Below are 25,682 nucleotides of genomic sequence, written 5' to 3'. Positions count from 1 at the left end.
ATACAGCACTCTGGGAACAGCCTATTTGTTGAGAAATTTCTTTCTGGGTCTTACCCTCTTGCTTGAGGGTGTCAAAGATGGCCTTCTTGACATCTGTCAGGTCGCTAGTCTTACCCATGATGGGGGTTTTGAGTAATGAACCAGGCAGGGAGTTTATAAAAGCCTCAGGTATCTTTTCCATGTGTTTAGAGTTAATTAGTTGATTCAGAAGATTAGGGTAATAGGTCGTTTAGAGAACCTTTTCTTGATATGCTAATTTATTGAGACAGGTTTTTTGGGTTATCAGGAGTTGTATGCCAAAATCATCAGTATTAAAACAATAAAAGACCTGACAAATTTCAGTTGGTGGATAATGAATCTATAATATATGAAAGTTTAATTGTAATCATTACATTATGGTAAATAATGAAATTTAACACTATATGCTAATTTTTTGAGAAGGACCTGTATATGTATGTAATGTATGAATGTAATGTATGTAGCATGTATGTATGGAGTATTTTTTTTTTTCATTCAACACATTAGCCGGATGATGGGACTATTACTGTCCCATAATTGGCTAATGTGTCAATCACTGTCATTGTAGCAGGCATCGTCCGATGGGACTCGTAGTCCCATCGGACGATGCTTGCATACACGCATAGAGCCCCCCCCCACGCCGCACAGAGATCCCCCACGTCGCACAGAGACCCCCCCCCCCACGCCGCAGAGACCCCCCACTCCGCACAGAGACCCCCCCACGCCGCACAGACATCCCCCCACGCCGCACAGAGACCCCCCCACTCCGCACAGAGACCCCCCCACGCCGCACAGAGACCCCTCCACGCCGCACAGAGATCCCCCACGCCGCACAGAGACCCCCCCACGCCGCACAGAGACCCCCCCACGCCGCAGAGATCCCCCACGCCGCACAGAGACCTCCCCACGCCGCACAGAGACCCCCCCACGCCGCACAGAGACCCCCCCACGCCGCACAGAGATCCCCCCACGCCGCAGAGATCCCCCCACGCCGCACAGAGACCCCCCCACGCCGCACAGAGATCCCCCCACGCCGCACAGAGACCCCCCCACGCCGCACAGAGACCCTTCCACTCCGCACAGAGACCCCCCCCACGCCGCACAGAGACCCCCCCACGCCGCACAGAGACCCCCCCACGCCGCAGAGATCCCCCCACGCCGCACAGAGACCCCCCCACGCCTCACAGAGACCCCCCACGCCGCACAGAGACCCCCCCACGCCGCACAGAGATCCCCCCACGCCGCACAGAGACCCCCCCACGCCGCACAGAGACCCCCCCACGCCGCACAGAGACCCCCCCACGCCGCACAGAGACCCCCCATGCCGCACAGAGAGGGAGAGCGACACAGGGGGAGAGTGCAGTTTACCGGAGATCACTGGGATTGTGGGGAGGCGGAGACAGAGCAGAGGGAAGCACACACGGCAGAATGTGAGAGCAGAGGATGTCTGCCCAGAACCTGCTGTGCCTGCAGTACAGAGAAGTGACAAGGGCTTCTTCTCTCCTGTGATAGAGAGCAAGTGGAGCTCAGCAGATAGCACAGGGCTCTAATAAAATGGCAGCTAGTCACACCTACAGCAGTGAGTTGTGCAGCCCACAGAGGCGTGCCCAGCTCACTGCTAATGCTGCTGCAATGTTACAGATAGGGTCCGAGCCGGTCTATTATCTCCTATGTCCATGGGGTGCAATAATCTGACACTGATAGTGACGTACTACTGCTGCAAAACCAAGATGTCAGCCCCCAGTGCATTCTTTCTACTCATATCACACGAAATCTGTTTTACATGCATTCAAATCTGGGTTATAACAGCATGTTATGCTACATTACATTGATTAATTAATGATCTACAAACGCGGTACCTTCCCTTTAATATCCTAGTTTGGAGTCGTCAGCAAAGACTGACACTTTACTCTCAATCCCATCCACAAGGTCATTAACCCCTTTCTGACATTAGATGTAATGATCCGTCCATGTGCCCTGGGCCTATTTGACCAAAGACGGATCATTACATCATCGAGGGTATGCGGGCGATCGCCGCCGGGTGTCAGCTGATTCTGACAGCCGATACTAGGTGCCAGGAGCGGTCACAGACAGATTCCAGCACTTTAACCAACGAAATGCTGCAATCGAACACGATCGCAGCATTCTGGTAGCTGACAGAAGGCTGACAGCCCCTCCCTCTGCCTTTGGACTGGAGACCTCGCAGCGTGACGCGGGTTCCTGATCGTTGCCATGGTGACCTGATGTCGTCAAGATGACATCCAGGTCACCAGAGCTAGGAAACTTGCTGATCTCCATGCTATAGAAGTGACCAGCCTGTAACAAATGATTGTCCCATAGTGGGACAAAGTAAAAAAGTTAGGAAAAAAGTAAAAAAAAAAATAATTTTAAATAATTTCAAAAATATTAATAAAAACAAATAAAAAAATCTAAATATATTCTATGAAAAAAAAAAACAACAAAAGTACACATTTGGTATCTCCGCGTCCGCAACGACCGGACCTATAAAACTGTCCCACTAGTTAACCCCTTTAGTGATAACCATAAAAAAATAAAAACAAGGCAAAAAACAACGCTTTATCATCATATAGCCAAACAAAAAGTGGAATAACACGTGATCAAAAAGACAGATATAAATAAAACATGGTACCGCTGAAAAAGTCATCTTGTCCCGCAAAAAAGAAACAGCCATACAGCTCCATCAGAGCAAAAATAAAAAAGTTATAGCTCTCAGAATACAGCCGTGCAAGAATTATTTTTACTTTTTTCCATAAAATAGTTTATTGTGTAAAAGCGCCAAAACATAAAAAATATAAATGGGGTATCGCTGTAATCGTTCTGACCAAAAGAATAAAACTGCCTTATCAATTTTACCACACACGGAACAACATAAACCTCCAACCACCAGCTTCCCCCAAAGGAAATTCCTGAATTGCTGTTTTTGTTCATTCTGCCTCCCAAAAATTAGAGTTGAAAGCGAAAAATGTCAGGTGCCTGAAAATGGTACCAATAAAACGTCAACTCGTCCCGCAAAAAACAAGCCATCACATGACTGTCGGACAAAAAACGGTTTTTACTTACCGGTAATAGGATTTTACAGAGTCCACGACAGCACCCACTACAAGAGAGGGGATCCGCCTACCATCAGGACAGGAACCTAGAGGTTAAAAAGGGGCGGTCCCCCTCGCATATCCAGTTTGTGTTCCAGAGTACAAGGGATACCGCCAATGCATTAGTACATGATCATCATTTGTTAAAAAAACCACTAAATACTATCACCTCTATAGAGTGAAAACTGAACAGCACACCTTCCAAAGAGTGCAGAAAACTTGTGAATAACTATGGGGGGGGGGGGGGGGGGGGGGGGGGGATGTGCGGGTGCTGTCGTGGACTCTGTAAAATCCTATTACCGGTAAGTAAAAACCGGTTATCCTATCGCCACGACAGCACCCGCTACAAGAGACTTTCAGAGACTATTTATCTGGGAGGGATTACAGCACTAAGTACTGAATGCCCAAAGTTTAGGCTGGAACTGGCTGATAGATCAAGGTGATAGTGTCTAAAAAAAGGTGGAAGGAGATGACCACGTTGCTGCCTTACATATCATATCAATGGGAACATCCGCCTTCTCTGCCCAGGATGAGGCCATAGCTCGAGTGGAATGGGCCTTGATGCCTTTTCGTGGTGTTTCCCCTTTGGCGGAATAGGCAAGACATATAGCATCCCTGATCCATCTGGCGATAGACCCTTTTGTTACACTCGAACCTTTCTTTTGACTCTGGACTCTGGAGAGCACAGCGCCGGAGGACAGCTGAAGGTAAGTATGTAGTGTTTGTTTTTTTAACGTTTACGCTGGTAACCATGGTAAACATCGGGTTACTAAGCGCGGCCCTGCGCTTAGTAACCCGATGTTTACCCTGGTTACCGGGGACCTCGGGATCGTTGGTCGCTGGAGAGCTGTCTGTGTGACAGCTCTCCAGCGACCAAACAGCAACGCTGCAGCGATCGACATCGTTGTCGGTATCGCTGCAGCGTCGCTTAGTGTGACGGTACCCTAACAGAAGAGCTGTCTTTAGGGTTGAAATCTTAATTGAGGCAGAATCTTAATTGGTTCGAAAGTGGACTGTGTTAACGCATCTAACACTAAAGGTACCTTCACACTGAACAACTTTACAACGAGAACGACAACGATCCGTGACGTTGCAGCGTCCTGGATAGCGATCTCGTTGTGTTTGACACGCAGCAGCGATCAGGATCCTGGTGTGACATCGCTGGTCGTTGCTCAAAGTCCAGAACTTTATTTGGTCGTTAGGTCGGCGTGATTCCTCCTGTTTGACAGCAAAACGATGCCGATCCAGCGATGTGTTCACTGGTAACCAGGGTAAATATCGGGTTACTAAGCGCAGGGCCGCGCTTAGTAACCCGATGTTTACCCTGGTTACCATTGTAAAAGTAAAAAAAAACAAACAGTACATACTTACATTCCGGTGTCTGTCACGTCCCCCGGCGTCAGCTTCCCTCACTGACTGTCAGCGCCGGCCGGCCGTAAAGCAGGGTTACAACAGGGTTAAAACTGCTTTCGTGCAGGCATATACTACGGAGGACAGAGAATGAACTTCAATCCAATATTGCAGCCAGCATGCAGCCAGCGGGTAAGGAAAGGGTGAATCAAACACCCCAAAACCCCGCCTCCATGGCTGAAGATTGTTCCCTCCAAATTCTGGTGACAGTGTCCCTTTAAATGTTCCTGATGACTACTCCCATACCTTCTTTAGGAACATGTCTGCTTTCCTGTCAGAAGGGTCCTTAAGAAGGCCTACAGCTTCCAGTGGTAGAGTGGCTGATTTTGATGTAGAAGCTACCGCTGCGTCTACTTTAGGGACTTTAACCCACTGAGATAAAAGCTCATCATCAAAGGCGTATCTCCTCTTTGCGGATGATGGTAAATACCCCTTATCCTGTTTATCCTATTCACGTCTAACCAGATCTTTAACTGTGTCTACCACGGGAAAGGATTTGCGACTTTTCTGACATAATCCTGCAAACATGGTATCTTGGGTGGACGTAGGGTTCTTTATCTGTGGCCCCCATGGTCGTGCGAACTGCCTTTACTAACGTACCCATATTCTCTACGGAAAAGCATGGTCTACCTTCCTCATCCGAGGAGGATGCCGATGAAGTGTCTGAACATTCACCCTCCTGTAGAGATGGGCTGGATTCAGATAATAAGTCCTAACTAAGTCTCTAATGCCGTCTGCTTTTAAGTGAACATTTGATTTCTTCCCTGATAACCGCTCTTAAATCCGATGTACGGAGAGGAGCTTCTTCCTCTAAAGTTCGACATATACACGCTTGACACAGCTTTTTGACATAGCTGTCTGGCAAAGGTACTGTGCATAATGTACACTGCTTGTGTTTAGTTTTTGCAGTTTTTTTAGCCTAAAACAAAGCACAAGAAGAAACGGAACACATCTGCTACGAGGTGTAGATTATCCACAGGGCAGCACGGTGGCGCAGTGGTTAGCACAGCAGCCTTGCAGCGCTGGAGTCCTGGGTTCAAACCCCACTAAGGACAACATCTGCAAAGAGTTTGTATGTTCTCTCCGTGTTTGCGTGGGTTTCCTCCGGGTACTCCGGTTTCCTCCCACATTCCAAAGACATACTGATAGGGAATTTAGATTGTGAGCCCCAACGGGGACAGTGATGATAATGTGTGCAACCTGTAAAGCGCTGCGGAATATGCTAGCGCTATATAAAAATAAAGATTATTTATTATTATTTATACACTCACCCAATGCTGATCAAAGGAGTACCGGTTCTGGAGGAGGTGAATTGTCATGTGACGTCAGGGTGTTTGAACTCTGCTGCCCCCGTACCACAGCGCTGCTGCTCCTTGAACGGCTACTACCACTCTTTCTGTGCTGTTCAGGCACCTCTGCCTGAAGGTGCTCTGCATCTTGCTGCACACCGCTTACCTGCTGCGGCTGTTTTACAGAAAACTGTCGCGCGCCTCCTCTCGGCCTCCTCCGGAAGTACTGCAACTACTTGCGGGTCACGAGCGCTTATCTTCTCTGGACGAACGCACTCGGTAGCGCCGCGCTCACGCGACGTAGGGCGGCATTCCCCGGCCCCTGGGATCACATCATCCATATGGCCAGACGAGGGGGGGTCTGCAAGCAGTACACCCCCGATGCTGCTTCCAGTGCCCCCGTCTCTGCCGTTCCCGCAAAGACCGCGCAGAGGCTAGATGGACCTGGGTGAGTCTTCAACCTGCAGGTTCCCGTGCCGGACAGGAACCCAAACTGGAGAGTTAAGGGGGACCGCCCCTTTTTAACCTGTAGGTTCCTGTCCTGATGGTGGGCTTATCCCCTCTCTCATAGTGGGTGCTGTCGTGGCGATCGGAAAATATGGAAAAGTTATAGCTCTCACAATGTGGTGATGCAAAAAATATTTTTTTTTTGGAATTAAAAAGTGTCTGAGTGTGTGATAGCAGCCAAACATAAAAACCTGCCATAAGGCCTCTTTCACACGTCCTGATATTTCCGGTACTGATGCCGCATCAGTACCACACGGATGGGCGCTGGGAAAGAAGTGTTACAGTAAGCGCTGTTCCCCAGCGCTGGGTGCTGAACACAGCTCTCATCATTCTCCCTTGCTCTGCCAGCGATCGGCGCGAGCAGGGGAGAATGATTAGTTATATTAAAGGGAACCTGTCACCTGAATTTGGCGGGACAGGTTTTGGGTCATATGGGCGGAGTTTTCGGGTGTTTGATTCACCCTTTCCTTACCCGCTGGCTGCATGCTGGCTGCAATATTGGATTGAAGTTCATTCTCTGTCCTCCGTAGTGCACACCTGCACAAGGCAAGATTGCTTTGCGCAGGCGTGTACTATGGAGGACAGAGAATGAACTTCAATCCAATATTGCAGCCAGCATGCAGCCAGCGGGTAAGGAAAGGGTGAATCAAACACCCGAAAACTCCGCCCATATGACCCAAAACCAGTCCCGCCAAATTCAGGTGACAGAGTCCCTTTAAGGTGATAAAATAGACAGCAGGCGGTGGCTGATTGGACCATTACTCCCATCAGCCTACCTCTGCTGCCACTAATAACAGTGACAGCAGGAGCAGCTGATGGGAGTATTCATCAGACGCCTGCCTGCGCTATAAATAAATGAAAAAAACTGCGTGCCTTCCCCTGTAATTCAGCCACGACCAATCAGTGATGGGCACAGTCCGGAAAAAAATGGCCGCTCCTTCCTCAGTGCCCAATGTCCGGGGCCTGCATACTCCCCTCCGGTCACCACTCACACAGGGTTAATGCCGGTGGAAATGGACCGCGTTATGCCGCGGGTAACTCACTCCGTTACCGCCGCTATTAACCCTGTGTGACCAAGTTTTTACTATTGATGCTGCCTATGTGGCGTCAATAGTAAAAAAATGTAATGTTAAAAATAATGAAAAAACAAAAAACCTGCTATACTCACCCTCCGTTGTCCGCTGAGCCGCGCGCAGCCTCTGCCATCTTCCATTCCCATAGATGCATTGCGAAATTACCCAGAATACTTAGCGGTCTCGCAATGCATCCTGGGAACGGAAGATGGCGGCAGCCGTGCGCGTATCGCCGGAGCTTCGGTGGATCCCGCCGGAGGGTGAGTATATAACTATTTTTTATTTTAATTTTTTTTTTTTAACAGGGATATGGTGCCCACACTGCTGTATACTACGTGGGCTGTGTTACGTACCGCGTGGCTCTGTGCTGTATACTACATAGGCAGTGTTATATACTATGTGGGCTGTGTTATATATTACATGGCCACTGTTATATACTGCGTGGGCAGTGTTATATACTACGTGGCTCTGTGCTGCATACTACGTGGCTCTGTGCTGTATACTACGTGGCTCTGTGCTGTATACTACGTAGCCGGGCAATATACTACATGACTGGGCAATATACTACATGTCTGTGCTGTATACTACGTCGCTGGCCAATCTACTACGTGACTGGGCAATATACTACGTGGCTGGGCAATATACTATGTGGACATGCATACTCTAGAATACCCGATGCGTTAGAACCGGGCCACCATCTAATAAAATATTATATATATATATATATATATATATATATATATATATATATATATATATATATATATATATATATATATATATACACACACACACACACACACACACACACACAGTGGGGCAAAAAAGTATTTAGTCAGTCAGCAATAGTGCAAGTTCCACCACTTAAAAAGATGAGAGGCGTCTGTAATTTACATCATAGGTAGACCTCAACTATGGGAGACAAACTGAGAAAAAAAAATCCAGAAAATCACATTGTCTGTTTTTTTAACATTGTATTTGCATATTATGGTGGAAAATAAGTATTTGGTCAGAAACAAAATTTCATCTCAATACTTTGTAATATATCCTTTGTTGGCAATGACAGAGGTCAAACGTTTTCTGTAAGTCTTCACAAGGTTGCCACACACTGTTGTTGGTATGTTGGCCCATTCCTCCATGCAGATCTCCTCTAGAGCAGTGATGTTTTTGGCTTTTCGCTTGGCAACACGGACTTTCAACTCCCTCCAAAGGTTTTCTATAGGGTTGAGATCTGGAGACTGGCTAGGCCACTCCAGGACCTTGAAATGCTTCTTACGAAGCCACTCCTTCGTTGCCCTGGCGGTGTGCTTTGGATCATTGTCATGTTGAAAGACCCAGCCACGTTTCATCTTCAATGCCCTTGCTGATGGAAGGAGGTTTGCACTCAAAATCTCACGATACATGGCCCCATTCATTCTTTCATGTACCCGGATCAGTCGTCCTGGCCCCTTTGCAGAGAAACAGCCCCAAAGCATGATGTTTCCACCACCATGCTTTACAGTAGGTATGGTGTTTGATGGATGCAACTCAGTATTCTTTTTCCTCCAAACACGACAAGTTGTGTTTCTACCAAACAGTTCCAGTTTGGTTTCATCAGACCATAGGACATTCTCCCAAAACTCCTCTGGATCATCCAAATGCTCTCTAGCAAACTTCAGACGGGCCTGGACATGTACTGGCTTAAGCAGTGGGACACGTCTGGCACTGCAGGATCTGAGTCCATGGTGGCGTAGTGTGTTACTTATGGTAGGCCTTGTTACATTGGTCCCAGCTCTCTGCAGTTCATTCACTAGGTCCCCCCGCGTGGTTCTGGGATTTTTGCTCACCGTTCTTGTGATCATTCTGACCCCACGGGGTGGGATTTTGCGTGGAGCCCCAGATCGAGGGAGATTATCAGTGGTCTTGTATGTCTTCCATTTTCTAATTATTGCTCCCACTGTTGATTTCTTCACTCCAAGCTGGTTGGCTATTGCAGATTCAGTCTTCCCAGCCTGGTGCAGGGCTACAATTTTGTTTCTGGTGTCCTTTGACAGCTCTTTGGTCTTCACCATAGTGGAGTTTGGAGTCAGACTGTTTGATGGTGTGCACAGGTGTCTTTTTATACTGATAACAAGTTTAAACAGGTGCCATTACTACAGGTAATGAGTGGAGGAAAGAGGAGACTCTTAAAGAAGAAGTTACAGGTCTGTGAGAGCCAGAAATCTTGATTGTTTGTTTCTGACCAAATACTTATTTTCCACCATAATATGCAAATACAATGTTAAAAAAACAGACAATGTGATTTTCTGGATTTTTTTTTTCTCAGTTTGTCTCCCATAGTTGAGGTCTACCTATGATGTAAATTACAGACGCCTCTCATCTTTTTAAGTGGTGGAACTTGCACTATTGCTGACTGACTAAATACTTTTTTGCCCCACTGTGTGTGTGTGTGTGTGTGTGTGTGTGTGTGTGTGTGTGTGTGTGTGTGTGTGTGTGTGTGTGTATATATGTATGTGTGTGTGTGTGTGTGTGTGTGTGTGTGTGTGTGTGTGTGTGTGTGTGTGTGTGTGTGTGTGTGTGTATGTATATATATATATATATACACCTATCTATCTATCTATATCTATCTATATCTATCTATCTATATCTATCTATATCTATCTATCTATCTATCTATCTATCTATCTATCTATCTATCTATCTATCTATATATAGATACACAGAGAGAGAGAGAGAGAGAGAGATACACATACATATACACACACACCATATATACTCGAGTATAGGCCGACCCCCCCTAATTTTGCAACAAAAAACTGGGAAAACTTATTGACTCGAGTATAAGCCTAGGGTGGAAAATGCAGCAGCTACCGGTAAATGTCAAAAATAAAAATAGATACCAATAAAAATGTAAAAAATGGTGGCGCAAAGTGTCACCGTTCTGAATAATCCAGCAGCACTACCAACAGACTTCCACTTCTAAGTCTGTAAAAAATGCAAAACATATAAATATGTATATATACGTGAGTAATATATACCGGTAAGCGCTAGGAAAAAACGGAAGATGGTGAGAGAGAAATGAATAAAATATTCACACAATAATAATAAGAGAAACCTTGCTCAAAAACAGTGTCCCGATCTCAGTCTTTTAACTAAAACAATAGCCGCTGGCAGAATGACAATATATTCGTCTGGCACGGGTAATAAGACTTCAGAGCAGTTAATACCTGTATCGTAGGATAAGGAGTCTTGAGCGTTCTTGTTGCGCGATAAGTCCTTCAGCGGACGCAGAAAGTCTGGTCGAGTGGCTGCCCCGGCCGGCGGCAAGCCACAAACAGCTGGTCTCCGGGAGGAGACGGAGATCCTGAAACGCCGACGCCGCGTGTGTAAGCGGCAGTGCGTGTCGGCAGTGCGCAGGACCTGGGTGACGTACCAAGTCACGTGACCGTAACCCCCGGTGACCAGACAAGTGAGTACGGAGTGCGAATGGGGCCAAACAACCGACGCGTTTCGGAGACGCCTGTCTCCTTCCTCAGGGTTGGTCCCTGCCCTGTACTCATAGTTCTATATATAGCTAATTTGTCTCAAAATACGCATACTGAGGTTTCTGATAAGGAGGATATTTCTCATATCAGAGAATCACTTAAAACTTTGGAACAATTACTTTTGAAAGAGATGCGTGACATGTGGGAAGTTGCTACGTTGGAAAGGTACATCTCTTATGACTGCATCCCCAGAGGCCTGAAGGTTTATAAGGCACTCTCAGGGGACATTGGAGATCCAGAAACCACTCGACCAGGATTTCTGCGTCCGCTGAAGGACTTATCGCGCAACAAGAACGCTCAAGACTCCTTATCCTACGATACAGGTATTAACTGCTGCCGAATGCTCTGAAGTCTTATTACCCGTGCCAGACGAATATATTGTCATTCTGCCAGCGGCTATTGTTTTAGTTAAAAGACTGAGATCGGGACACTGTTTTTGAGCAAGGTTTCTCTTATTATTATTGTGTGAATATTTTATTCATTTCTCTCTCACCAGATACCAATAAAAGTTAAATTAATTGAGACATCAGTAGGTTAAGTGTTTTTGAATATCCATATTTAATCAGGAGCCCCATAAGATGCTCCATACAAAATAGGCCCCATATCAGAGGTGTCAAACTGCATTCCTCGAGGGCCGCAAATAGGTCATGTTTTCAGGATTTCCTTGTATTGCACAGGTGATAATTTAATCACCTGCACAGAATGATTCCAGCACCTTGTGCAATGCTAAGGAAATCTTGAAAACACTCATGGTTTGAGGCCCTCGAGGAATGCAGTTTGACACCTCTGCCCCATATAATGCTCCATACAGTTCATTATGGCCCCATAAGATGCTCCATATACAAAAATGCCCCATATAATGCTCCATGCAGTTCTTTATGGCCCCATAAGATGCCCCATATAATGTTCCATTCAGTTCTTTATGGCCCCATAGATGCTCCATATAATGCTCCATGCAGTTCTTTATGGCCCCATAAGATGCCCCATATAATGCTCCATTCAGTTCTTTATGGCCCCATAGATGCTCCATATAATGCTCCATGCAGTTATGGCCCCATAGATGCTCTATATAATGTTCCATGCAGTTCTGAAGACTGTGGGACATTCAGAGACCGCGTCAGGAGCAGGTGATTATGTCATATTCACCTTTCTGCGTTCCACCACCGCCTCGTCTCCCGCGTCCTCTGCAGTGACTGTTCAGGTCAGATGCCCCATATAATGCTCCATGCAGTTATGTCCCCATAGATGCTCCATATAATGCTCCATGCAGTTATGGCCCCATAGATGTTCCATATAATGCTCCATGCAGTTCTTTATGGCGCCATATAATGCTTCATGCAGTTCTTTATGGCCCCATAGACGCTCCATATAGCATTGTGCCACATGTAATGCTGCTGCACTAAAAAACAAAAAAAAAAAAAAAACACACATACTCCCCTCTCGTCGCTGCTCCTCAGCGTCCAGTCTCTCTGCACTGACTGTTCAGGCAGAGGGCGGCGCGCACACTAATACGTCATCGCGCCATCTGACCTGAACAGTCACTGCAGAGGACGTGGGAGACGAGGCGGTGGTGGAAAGCGGAAAGGTGAATATGACATAATCACCTGCTCCTGACGAGGTCCCTGAATGTCCCACGGTCTTCAGGAGCGGCAGCTTCTTCCTGTAGTGAGCGGTCACATGGTACCGCTCATTACAGTAATGAATATGCGTCTCCACCCCTATGGAAGTGGAGTCCATATTCATTACTTTAATGAGCGGTACCAGTGACCGCTGAACAGGGGAAAGAAGCTGCAGCGCCCGAAGACCATGGGACATGCAGGGACCGCGTCAGGAGCGCCGGGAGCAGGTGATTATTTGACAGGGGTCGCTCCCCCTCACCCGCCGACCCCCCGCCTTCCATGACTCGAGTATAAGTCGAGAGGGGCACTTCCAGCCCATTTTTTGGGGCTGAAAATCTCAGCTTATACTCGAGTATATTTTAATTAATTTTTTTTCAGTGACAAGAATATAGGAGGGCTTGATGTTTCAGGGTGTGACCATCAATTTTTTTTTTCAATTTTTTTTAAGGCGATATGACCAAAAATGTTACTTTGCTAGAGGAACAGGATAAGAGCACACCATCTCTTTCCTGTCACAGAAGTCTGTCAGCTCCCCTCTGCACTAATTGTAAAATAAAAGATTCTGTATAGTAGTGTTAACCTTTCAGCATGTCCTGTGTAACTTTCTGTGGTTGGTAGGCTACTTGACAGAACAGATGGAATTGAAGAAACAAAGCAAGGAAAGGTTTTACCTTGATTACAAGAATGTCTATGACTCTAGGATCTGTTACATCTGCATGGTTTTGAAACTTCTCTCTCAACATTTGCCTTCCTTGTTTCACAGTAATATCCAACTGAAACACCTGCACTGCAAAACAAAAAAAACAATAAAACATATTAGTAGTGAGACCAGCAATCAGTATGTCACATTATAGCAGCAAATGAAGTGAAAAGTATGAGGATCGGTAATCTGAACATGACGCCAAGTGTAAGCACATAACAGATACAATTATCACAAAATAGTCTAGTAGTCTAGTGCAGAGCTGAGCAAAGTGCAGCCCGCGGGCAACATCCACCCTGTTCCAGTCTGACCCATACACCGTAACAGCCGAAGGGTTGTGAACAGTAGCCCATGGGTCACACTATGCGCTCGCCCGCTGTCTGGCCACCGCCACTCACTTCTTGATGTCACTGCTATCAGCATCCTCGAGATGTCGACGTCGGTGAATACATCGGATGATGAGCGGCTACCACAGCTCCTTCTTACACCAATCAGCATGTATGACAGACTGCAGGCGCAATGACATTCTTGGCACAGCAGACGCGATGTAGTAGTCAGTGCAATGGAGACCGGAGCAGAGCGCCGGGGAAACTGGGGTGAGGGATGTGGGTTTTATTTGCGTATGTTATGTTTGCATGTACATAGGAGGCTATTTGGGGGTTCATACTGTATACAGGAGGCTATGTGGGTGCTCATATTATAATAAAAATAGTGAGACTGTGGGGGCTCCTACTGTATACAGGGGGCTGTATGTGAACTTATACAGTTATAGTGAGATGTCAACATACTTTATTCCGATCAATATTAATTGATATTAGAATTAATCTACTATATAATTGTCTAAGGGTCACTTCCGTCTGTCTGTCTGTCCTGTCTGTCTGTCACGGATATTCATTGGTCGCGGCTTCTGACTGTCCTGGAAATCCAAGTCGCTGATTGGTCGCGGCTGTTTTGCCGCGACCAATCAGCGACGGGCACAGTCCGGAAGAAAATGGCCTCTCCTTCCTCCCCGCAGTCAGTGCCCGGCGCCCGCATACTCCCCTCCGGTCAGCGCTCACACAGGGTTAATGGCAGTGTTGACCGCTGTGTAACGCACTCGGTTAACGCTGCTATTAACCCTGTGTGACCAACTTTTTACTATTCGTGCTGCCTATGCAGCATGAATAGTAAAAATATGTAATGTTAAAAATAATTAAAAAAATAAAAAATAGTTACATACTCACCCTCGGTTGGCCCCCGGATCGAAGCGACCGGTTACTGATGCTCCTCGCGACGCCCCTGTGACCGCTTCATGCATTGCGGTCTCGCGAGATGATAGACCGCTACGTCATCATCTCGTGAGACCGCAATGCACTCTTTAGACTGGAGCGCGTGAGGAGCATCGGTAACCGGCCGCTTCGATCCGGGGGCCAACCGAGGGTGAGTATGTAACTATTTTTTATTTTTTTTTAAATTATTTTTAACATTACATATTTTTACTATTCATGCTGCATAGGGATATGGTGCATACTACGTGGCTCTGTGCTGTATACTACGTGGCTCTGTGCTGTATACTACGTGGCTGGGCAATATACTACGTGGCTGGGCAATATACTACGTGGCTGGGCAATATACTACGTGGCTGGGCAATATACTACGTGGCTGGGCAATATACTACGTGGCTGGGCAATATACTACGTGGCTGGGCAATATACTACGTGGCTGGGCAATATACTACGTGGCTGGGCAATATACTACGTGGCTGGGCAATATACTACGTGGCTGGGCAATATACTACGTGGCTGGGCAATATACTACGTGACAAGAAAATTCCAATAGGCATCATTGGTGGTGCATCTACGTCATTCAAATCAGTAGTATATATCCAAATGCATGCACCACCCATACATGGACGATAAGGATAACTGCCAACGCTCAATAGACAAGGAGCAAGAAAAAATTGCAGTCACAGAATCCAATAAAAAAACACTTTTATTAATAGTCAATCTAAAATATACATAGAAAAAAACAAACAAGTAGTGTGCAATGAGGCTAGCAGATGACACGAAAATGCCAGAGGCAACATGGAGAAAACAGTCACCCAAGGTATGGTAGCCCCAGCAATGGTCCAGATACAGCCAGCAGGCATGTAAGAGCAAACAACATGTCAGATACCTAGTGCTCAAACAATAACGAGCAGTGCTACCATATAGAACTATATACAATCCAGAACAATAAGCAGTAGTATGGCCGCAGACATGAAAGGAGCAATACACTATGCATATTACCTGCTATAATGGACCCGGACCAGTGCAGGGGACACCGGAACCATGTTGTTTGCTCTTACATGCCTGCTGGCTGTATCTGGACCATTGCTGTGGCTACCATACCTTGGGTGACTGTTTTCTCCATGTTGCCTCTGGCATTTTCATGTCATCTGCTAGCCTCATTGCACACTACTTGTTTGGTTTTTTCTATGTATATTTTAGATTGATTATTAATAAAAGTGGTTTTTTATTGGATTCTGTGACTGCAATATTTTCTTGCCCTGTGTAATATGCTACGTGGCTGAGCAATATACTACGTGGCTGAGCAATATACTACGTGGCTGGGCAATATACTACGTGGCTGGGCAATATACTACGTGGCTGGGCAATATACTACGTGGCTGAGCAATATACTACGTGCCTGGGCAATATACTACGTGACTGGGCAATATACTACGTGACTGGGCAATATACTACGTGGACATGCATATTCTAGAACAGGGGTCCCCAACTCCAGTCCTCAAGGCCCACCAACATGTCATGTTTTCAGGATTTCCTTAGTCTTGCCCAGGTAATAATTGCATCACCTGTGCAATGCAAAGGAAATCCTGAAAACATGACCTGTTGGTGGGCCTTGAGGACTGGAGTTGGGGACCCCTGTTCTAGAATACCCGATGCATTAGAATCGGGCCACCATGTAGTATAAAATAATTATGTTAATAATAATTAGCAGAATTAATTTCAGGCTATTGATTCAGCCCTCCACAACAGTCACGGTGTCATGTGGTCCCTTGGGAAAAAGAAACCATGGTCTCTCTTCATCATAGTCCTATCCTCCCTTGGATAATATTTTATTACATGTTCTATTACACATTTTCATTTCTATTTTATTTCATGTGGAACATAAGTCTATGTGGTTTTTTCTTTTTTTTTTCTTAGCGCAATAGATAACTAGATGAATACATTCCTATGGGTGTCACACAAGATCAGTTTCACTGACGGCAGCATCCAGGTTATCCTTCCCCCCAGAAAAAAAAAAACAATTTTGAGAACTGGTGTCTTACAACTTTCTCACATCATAGCTGCAGAATGAACCTGTATATTGTATTTGCTACCATTAGATAGGGTAGAATACTCCGATGACAAATTGCTTTAACGCCATGTGCTAGGGTGCGAGTGTACGCAGCCTCAAAAACCAGCTATCTCTGCCGTTTATGATCACTGCTGCTGAACCCTTCACATTTTTCTTATATGCAGATGAGCAGTTAATGCGAACAGGTCACAGGAAAAAATACTATTAACCTGCAGGTTAATCGCATTACTAACTTGCTCAACACCCGCACGTAGCCAAAGGCTGTGGGGAGAAAAAAAATTACTTTCCTTTGCAGCATTTGGTTTCAGTCATCTCAATGAACCCCAACCAAAGCAAACTGACCCAGACTGAATGCCCACCACCACATTAAATTTCTGATTTTACAATAAATAAATAAATAAATAAATCGTTGCCACTATATCTGATTCTTACGAAACTTTTCACAATATATGGGATCCTTGGATCCAGGCACAAAATGACGATGACCGGTCTAGAATAATATCTTTATCCATGTAATACATAAATATAGCATTCCTGATCGATGGACATAACTTGTGAATCATATGTTCTATTAATCCACGTCAACTTATCTCTCATTGTTGACACTTATTGTTATATATTCTCACCTTTTCCTTCCCCATTAAGGTCAATACAGTTAAGTTAAAACTGTTAGTTTTCTGTTCTATATAAATAAGAATATGAAGTCAAGGATATTGTATTTCTCTTTGCATACTCTGTCATATATTTTTCCCTGCAAGGGGATCCTTGCACTTTTATATCAGTGTTTTTCATGTCAAATGATACTTTTTTTTTTTTTCAAATAAAATTGTTGAAACTAAATTTCTGATTTTACTCCTAAGTAAGGAATTAATATTGGAAGAATAGTGTGGATATATGGCAAAAGATTTACTTTAAAGGGAACCTGTCACCCCGAAAATCGCAGGTGAGGTAAGCCCACCGGCATCAGGGGCTTATCTACAGCATTCTGCAATGCTGTAGATAAGCCCCCGATGTTACCTGAAAGAGGAGAAAAAGACGTTATATTATACTCACCCAGGGGCGGTCCCGCTGCTGGTCCGGTCAAACGGGTGTCTCTGGTCCGCCCCGGCGCCTCCCATCTTCATTACAAGACGTCCTCTTCTGATCTTCAGCCACAGCTCCGTCGCAGGCATACTTTGCTCTGCCCTGCTGAGGGCAGAGGATAGTACTGCAGTGCGCAGGCACCGGAAAGGTCAGAGAGGCCCGGCGCCTGCGCACTACAGTACTTTACTCTGCCCTCAACAGGGCAGAGCAAAGTACGCCTGCGCCGGAGCCGTGGCTGAAGATCAGAAGAGGACGTCTTGTAATGAAGATGGGAGGTGCCGCAGCGGACCAGAGACACCCGTTTGACCGGACCAGCGGCGGGACCGCCCCTGGGTGAGTATAATATAACGTCTTTTTCTCCTCTTTCAGGTAACATCCGGTTATCCACTACTTTTGGATCCTTCAAAAGAAACCTGAAAACCCACCTCTTCAAGGAAGCTTACAGTCTGTAAAAACCACACGGCCACCTCAAAACACCATTGGAGCTACTGCAACCCTCGACCTACTGTCTCCTTCCCCATAATCCTGTAGAATGTAAGCCCGGCAGGGCAGGGCAGTCTGTCATTGTTAGTTTTGTTTACTGTAAGGCTATGTGCACACGTAGGAAATGTTGTGCAGAATTTTCTGCACTAAATCTCCATCTGCAGATTTGATGCAGTCTCTGCGCAGTCTCTGCGCAGTCTCTGCGCAGTCTCTGCGCAGTCTCTGCGCAGTCTCTGCGCAGTCTCTGCGCAGTCTCTGCGCAGTCTCTGCGCAGTCTCTGCGCAGTCTCTGCGCAGTTTCTATGCAGTACAATGTAAATCAATGTGAAAAAAAAAGCTGTGCACATGGTGCAGAAAAATCTGCTGCAGAAACGCTGCAGAACTGCACAAAAATAGAATTATTCTTACCGTTAATTCGGTTTCTAGGAACCTTCCACGACAGCGGTACTGGAGGATGTCTCCCCGCCCTAATGGGGGACAGGAAACACAGGTTAAATACCCTCCCCTTCCTGCCACCTCCAGTGTTTTTTCTGGACACAGTAGTATGTATAGTTACCACTTAAGTGCAGGAATCATCCAATAAAATTATCAGATAGGGAGGGAAATTGGTGCTGTCGTGGAAGGTTCCTAGAAACCGAATTAACGGTAAGAATAATTCTATTTTCTCCAGCCACCTTCCACGACAGCGGTACTGGAGTAGTACCAACAAATAATTTCTAGGGGGGACAACCGCCTGCAGAACTGTTCTGCCGAAAGTTAAATCCCGGTTGAAATCAAGCCTGTAGTGCCTGGTGAACGTATGGACTGATGACCAGGTGGCAGCTCTGCAAAATCTGCTCCGTAGAAGCGTCACCTCTCTCTGCCCATGATGTTGACACCGACCGTGTAGAATGGGCCTTCAGTGATGGAGGAGGTGGTAGATTCTGGGAGGAGTATGCCAGAGATATGGCTTGTATAATCCAGTTGGCGATTGGATTTTTTGTCGCCTTTCTACCTTTGTTCTTTCCGGAGAGTTGAATGAAAAGATTTTGATCAATCCTCCAACTCTCAGTTTGTGAAAGGTAATATAGAACCACTCTGCGGACATCCAGAGTGTGGAAGGACTCTTCTCTCACATTAGAAGGATCCGGGTAGAATGAGGGCAACACTATGTCCTGACCTCTATGAAAGTCTGACGTTACTTTAGGTAAGAAGGTAGGGTCTAGACGAAGGATTATACTATCCGATGTTACCCTCAAGTAATGTTCTGGTATGGATAGGGCATGTAGTTCTCCTATCCGTCTGGCAGAGGTAATAGCCACTAAAAAGACCGTTTTCAGGGTAAGAACCTTTAATGAAGATTGAGATAAAGGTTCGAAAGGGTCCCGAGTTAGACTATTAAGGACCAAATTAAGGTCCCAAGGAGGAGTATTGTTGAGAACTCTGGGACGGATTCTACTTGCTGAAGTTATAAAACGCCTGATCCACCGATGTTTGGCTAGTTCTTGGTCAAAATAGGAGCTAAGTGCTGAAATTTGTACTTTCAAGGTATTGGGCCTAAGCCCCAACTCTAGACCTTTTTGCAAGAAGTCCAGAATCTTGGCAATATTAGGATGAAATGGGTCTGGAATATCTGGAAGATACCATGAGGAAAACTTCTTCCATATCTTGGCATAAATGGCATTCGTCACAGGTTTTCTACTGCTTTGGAGAGTATGAATTACTTCATCCGAGAGGCCTCTTGCCTTTAGTATTTCGGCCTCAGAAGCCATGCTGAAAGATTTAACCTGTGAAGGTTTGGATGCAGCAAAGGTCCTTGATGAAGAAGATTCTCCTTCTGGGGTAGACATACTGGACCTTCTTGAGCCATGTCTAACATGGCGCTGTACCAACTTCTCCCCGGCCATGTTGGCGCGATTAGAATCGCCGTAACTCGCTCCGATCGAATCTTCTGTAGAGTTTTTGACAGCAATGGAATCGGAGGAAAAGCATAGACGAGGTTGAACCTCCACGGGTGATAGAACGCATCCATGCCCAGTGCTCTGTCTGCCATATTCAGGGAGAAAGAAGTTTGTAGCTTGGCATTCTGACTGTTGGCAAAAAGGTCCACTTCCGGAATCCCCCATTTGGAAATCAGGGAGAGGAAGACCTCCTGGTTCAGACACCATTCCCCTGGATGTACATCCCTTCTGCTCAGGAAATCCGCCTGGGTATTGGCTGACCCTTTCAGGTGAACTGCCGAAATAGAGAGGAGGTGCCTCTCTGCCCAGAAAAAAAATGTTTGAGGCTAAGGTTTTTAGTTTCTTGAATCTTGTGCCTCCCTGATGACGAAGGTATGCTACCGTGGTCATATTGTCGGAATATATCCTGACATGGTGTCCCTGAACAATAAAGGATGCGGCTTTTAACGCCTCTTCCACTGCCTTCAGTTCTCTGAAGCTTGAAGAGCTTGCTCTGATGTCTGGAGCCCAGGTGCCCTGGAAATGGGTTCCATCGACTATAGCACCCCATCCCCTTTGGCTGGCGTCCGATGTGAGTGTCTTTAGCGGGATCTGGTCCCAACTGACCCCCCGTTGGAGGTTCCGGAGCCGTAGCCACCATGTCAGGGATGTCCTGACATGATTGGGGAGGGAAATCCTTTTGGAAAGAGAACTCTGCTGTCCGTCCCAAGATGATAGGACATGGGTTTGGAGGACTCTCGTGTGGGCTTGGGCCCAAGATACCATCTGGATACAAGATGTTAGAGATCCCAGAATAGACATGGATTGTCGTAGAGTTGGGGTCTTCAGGGTTCTGAATGCTGTGATCTTCTGTACCAGATCGAGTTGAAGTTCTCTGGGCAGAAAGGATTTCCTCAACTCAGAGTCCAGAAGGACCCCTAGGAACTTCTTCCTCCTGGAGGGAAGTAGGTCCGATTTCTCTAGATTCGGGATCCACCCCAACGACTTTAGTATTTCTAGAGATTTTGATAAGTCCGCCCTGAAGCGGGAAACTGAAGGTGCGACAATGAGTAGATCGTCTAGATAGGGTACTATGCAGATCCCCTGAAGACGGATGAATATAATGGCTTCTGTCATGATCTTTGTAAAGACTCTGGGAGCTGAGGCGATTCCGAAGGGAAGGGAGTTGAACTGGTAGTGTACTATCCCTTGCTCTTGAGATATTGCGAATCTTAGGTACTTCCGGAATTCTGGATGGATTGGGACGTGGTAATAAGCGTCCCTCAGATCCACTGTAGCCATCGCCCAAGTCCTGTCCTATCAGAGGGATCGCTGTTTTGACCGACTCCATCTTGAACCTCCTGTAGGTTATTACTTGATTCAGGGGTTTCAAGTTGATTATTATTCGGTATTTTCCCGAAGGTTTCTTGATCAGAAACAGGTGGGAATAGTGTCCTCTGCCTCTTTCTTGTTGAGGTACTAGGGAAATTACTCCTTCCTGGAGTAATTCTTGAAGTCCGCAAAGGAATGCGCCCTGAGGGCTGAGACTCTGCAATGAGAGTTATCCTTATGTGATGAGGGGGAGGGCTCTCGAACTCTAATTTTATTCCATTCTGAATAGTGTCGAGTACCCATTGGTTCGACGAAATGGAACTCCACTGGTTGATGAAGCTCGAGAGATGACCCCCAACGCCCTGGGCGTAGTCACTGCTTGTCCGGGGTCTGCTGGGACTGGGGAACCAGGATGTTCCTACCTTTCCCCCCTTTAGGATAGCTCCAGCGTCCTGATTTGCCCTTCCCTTTAAACTCTCGCTGGAAGGGTTGCTCTTTTGAGGGACGAAAAAAACGTTTCTTCGGATTCCTCTGTTCCGGAAGCGCTTTCTTCTTGTCCGTTGCTTTTTCCAGAATATCGTCCAAGGCCTGCCCGAACAGATAGTGGCCCTGAAAGGGAATGGCACAGAGCTTTGTTTTGGACGTTATGTCCCCACTCCAAGACTTTAGCCATAGAGCTCTTCTGGTTGAATTAGAGAGAACTGCAGATTTGGCAGCTACTCTAACGGACTCTGCCGAAGCATCGGCTAGGAAGCCCGTAGCTTTCTGGAGAAGCGGGAGGGAATCTAAGATTATTTCCCTAGATGTTCCCTGGGTAAGGTGGTCTTCAAGTGTGCGGAGCCAACGGAATAGAGATCTCGCCACGCAGGTGGACGCAATGTTTGTTTTAAGGAGATTGGTGGAAGTCTCCCAGGATCTTCTTAGCAAGCTCTCCATCTTGCGATCCATAGGGTCTCTGAGTTGGGAAGCATCCTCGAAAGGAAGGGTTGTTTTTTTTGAGACCTGCACATCTACCTTAGGGGTATCCCACAGAGAGACGTCTCCATCGAGAGAGAAACGATTCTTTAGCTCAGAGGGAACAGTAAGACCCTTTTCGGGCGATTCCTATTCATGAAGAATGAGACTCTGTACATTCTCGTGTATGGGGAACCCTTTTAATTTCTTTGGCTTTAACCCACCGAACATCTCATCCTGCACTGATGGTTTCTCCTCCTCCTCCTCAACGCCCATTGTCCCCCTGACCATACTAATTAACTCATGTATGTCTTCTGAGGAAAAATAGTATTTCTTACTCTCCTCTCTGGGGGTGGAAGTGGAGCCCTCATTCTCCCACAAATCCTCCGAACCGGAGGAACGAATTTCACCAGAATCTGAATCAGACGTAACCGTAGCCATCTTCCTTTTTTTAGGGGGAGGTGGCGGAGGTAACAGAGACTGGGAAAGGGCCGATACTGAGGACTGAACTTCCTGTTTAATGAGGGATTTAATGCTCTCGAACAAGGATGGCTGTTCTGAGCGTAAAATTTCATCAGTGCAGGGCTGGCACAGTTTCTTCTTGTAAGAAGAAGGAAGCCTTGATGCACAAACACCACATTTCCGATCTTCCGATTTTGTCTTGGAAGATCTGTCCTTCCTAGGGGCAGAGGCCTTGTCTCCCTAAAAGAGAGAGAGGAGGACTAAGTATATAGCACCCTAAGGAATACAGGGATAAAGGGACCTAAACCCGCTACTCACGGTAGGAGGGAGGACGCAGGGCTCGGCAGAAGCAGATAGGTCTGTCACCTTCCATGGTCAGTCAGTACTGAAGTCCAGTCAGTCAGACAGGGGGCCTTACCTGGAGGTGACTTCCATGGTTAAATACCGTGGAAGCTGCGTCCAATCTTGTGCTCCTCCTCCCGGTCCCAGGCATAGGGGAGAGAACCGCCATGCCCCATCAGAATTGCATTCCGACGCGCGTGCGTTCCACAGCTGGAACGCACATGCCGTGAACCGGAAGTTCGGGTACTTCCGGTTCGCGCGTCCACCGTTTCCGTCCATGCAGGAGAGGAGGAATGCCGGGGAGCCGCGCGGGGACCCCGGCCGCACCATACCGCTCCGCTTTACTCCCGAAGGAGCGCGGGAGGAGCGGAGGAAGGGTCCCGAGTCCACACACAGTGGGGAGACGGGAGCAGCGCCGCAGGGAGCAGAAACATCCCGACCCAGGCTGCCCGGCTAGGTAAGATCTCGAGTGCTCCGATCGCCGGCCATGGCAGCACTACCGCAGGACCTCTTCATGCCCCATAGGGGACAGGAAAAACACTGGAGGTGGCAGGAAGGGGAGGGTATTTAACCTCTTTGTGTTTCCTGTCCCCCATTAGGGCGGGGAGACATCCTCCAGTACCGCTGTCGTGGAAGGTGACTGGAGAAAGTAGTGACGTGCACTTCTTTGAAATCTGCAGCGTTTCTGCGCAGATTTTTCTGCACCATGTGCACAGCTTTGTTTTTTCACATTGCTTTACATTGTACTGTAAATCACAGTGCAGTTCTGCTGCGTTTCTGCACCAATTCTGCACTAAATCTGCATCGTGTGCACATACCCTTTGGGTATGTGCACACGATGCAGATTTAGTGCAGAAATGGTGCAGAACTGCAGCAGATTTTTCTGCTGCAAAAACGCTGCAGAACTGCACTGTGATTTACAGTACAATGCAAATGAATGTAGAAAAAAAAAAGCTGTGCACATGGTGCAGAAAAATCTGCGCAGAAACGCTGCAGATTTCAAAGAAGTGCACGTCACTTTTGTGCAGTTCTGCAGCGTTTCTGCAGCAGATTTTTCTGCACCATGTGCACAGCTTTTTTTTTTCACATTGATTTACATTGTACTGCACAGAAACTGCACAGAAACTGCACAGAAACTGCATCAAATCTGCAGATGCAGATTTAGTGCAGAAAATTCTGCACCACATTTCCTACGCGTGCACATAGCCTAAGTGATATTTGTATTTTGATGTAACCCCTTCTCATGTACAAAACCATGGAATTAATAGTGCTATATAAATAAATAATAATAATATATAATAAAACCACATATAATAGTATGTTTATGTTATTAAATATTTTACCACCTTTTGTGCTTCAAATATTTTTTTTTCCTATTTTCCACCTCTAAAACCTGTGTGCGTCTTATAGTCCAGGGCGCCTTATAGTCCGAAAAATACGGTATATATATATTACATTTTATTGCTCATAGAACTTAATAAAACTGAACGAAATTATTAAACAGATCATCAAAATATATATAAACCATTACATGAATATATAACTGTATTTAAATAAATCATCAGACGAAAGACGTACATTGACACTATATTTGTCAACAATATCAACCCAAAATATTTTTCTACACCACATTGCCTGATGTGTTCAGTAAATGTAAGTGAACTATGTCGCACTGTGACTGACAGAACTTGTTCAGTAAACGTGAATGAACTGCGTGGCCATGTGACGGGCAGAACTTGTTCAGAATTAGACGATTATATAGTAGAGAGAGAGAGAGAGATAGGATATAGATATATCTATATCCTATCTAATATATAAAGGTGTGTGTGTGTGTGTGTGTGTGTGTGTGTGTGTGTGTGTGTGTGTGTGTGTGTGTGTGTGTGTGTGTGTGTGTGTGTGTGTGTGTGTGTGTGTGTGTGTGTGTGTGTGTGTGTGTGTGTCCGGGATTGGCATCTGCACCGTCGCAGCTACAGCCACAAAATTTTGCACAGTCACACGTCTGGACCCTGAGAGCGTCATAGGCTATGTTGTGACGCAAAATTTTAACCCCGCGCTTTCCAATTCACTAAACAATTTTGCCCCTATCTACATAATGGGGAAAAAGTGAAAGGAAAAGTGTTGGAGGCAAATTGACAGCTGCCAGATGTGAACAAGGGGGGACTTAAAGAATGAGAGCGATGGCGCCAAAGAGTATATACCGTACAGTTGCTAAGGTGGGGCCCCGACATGGGATACTCACCATACACGGGGATATGAACACACACACAAAATGCGCCACACACTACCACGTGCTTGAACACATATACCATCCTCAGCACACATTTCACCACACATACACGAACCTCACTACATAAAAGCCGAAACACAAAAGTCGCCACTCAAAACTCGCCACGTGCAAAATTCGCCACACGCAAAACTAGGCTCATGTGCAAGATTCACCTCATGGAAAACTCGCCAAGCGCAAAACTCGCCGTGTGCAAAACTTGCTGCAAACAAATTGCTACACTAACCTGTCACAT

The 25,682-nt window shown here is 46.3% G+C and overlaps 1 protein-coding gene across 1 annotated transcript in view; it reads right to left on the bottom strand.

Moving 5' to 3' along the window:
• Positions 1-25,682, bottom strand: part of NDUFA6 (NADH:ubiquinone oxidoreductase subunit A6) — a 77,416-nt gene that overhangs the window by 19,673 nt on the left and 32,061 nt on the right. Inside the window, exon 2 of the mRNA XM_069737188.1 lies at positions 13,222-13,337. Coding sequence (XP_069593289.1) covers positions 13,222-13,337 — 116 coding nt within the window. The remainder of the gene's footprint in view (positions 1-13,221; positions 13,338-25,682) is intronic.

Source organism: Ranitomeya imitator, chromosome 8 (genome assembly GCF_032444005.1).
Source record: "Ranitomeya imitator isolate aRanImi1 chromosome 8, aRanImi1.pri, whole genome shotgun sequence".
Classification (NCBI taxonomy): Eukaryota; Metazoa; Chordata; class Amphibia; order Anura; family Dendrobatidae; genus Ranitomeya; species Ranitomeya imitator.
The sequence above is the reverse complement of the archived record's forward strand: the minus strand, read 5'-3'. Positions and strand labels throughout refer to the sequence as shown.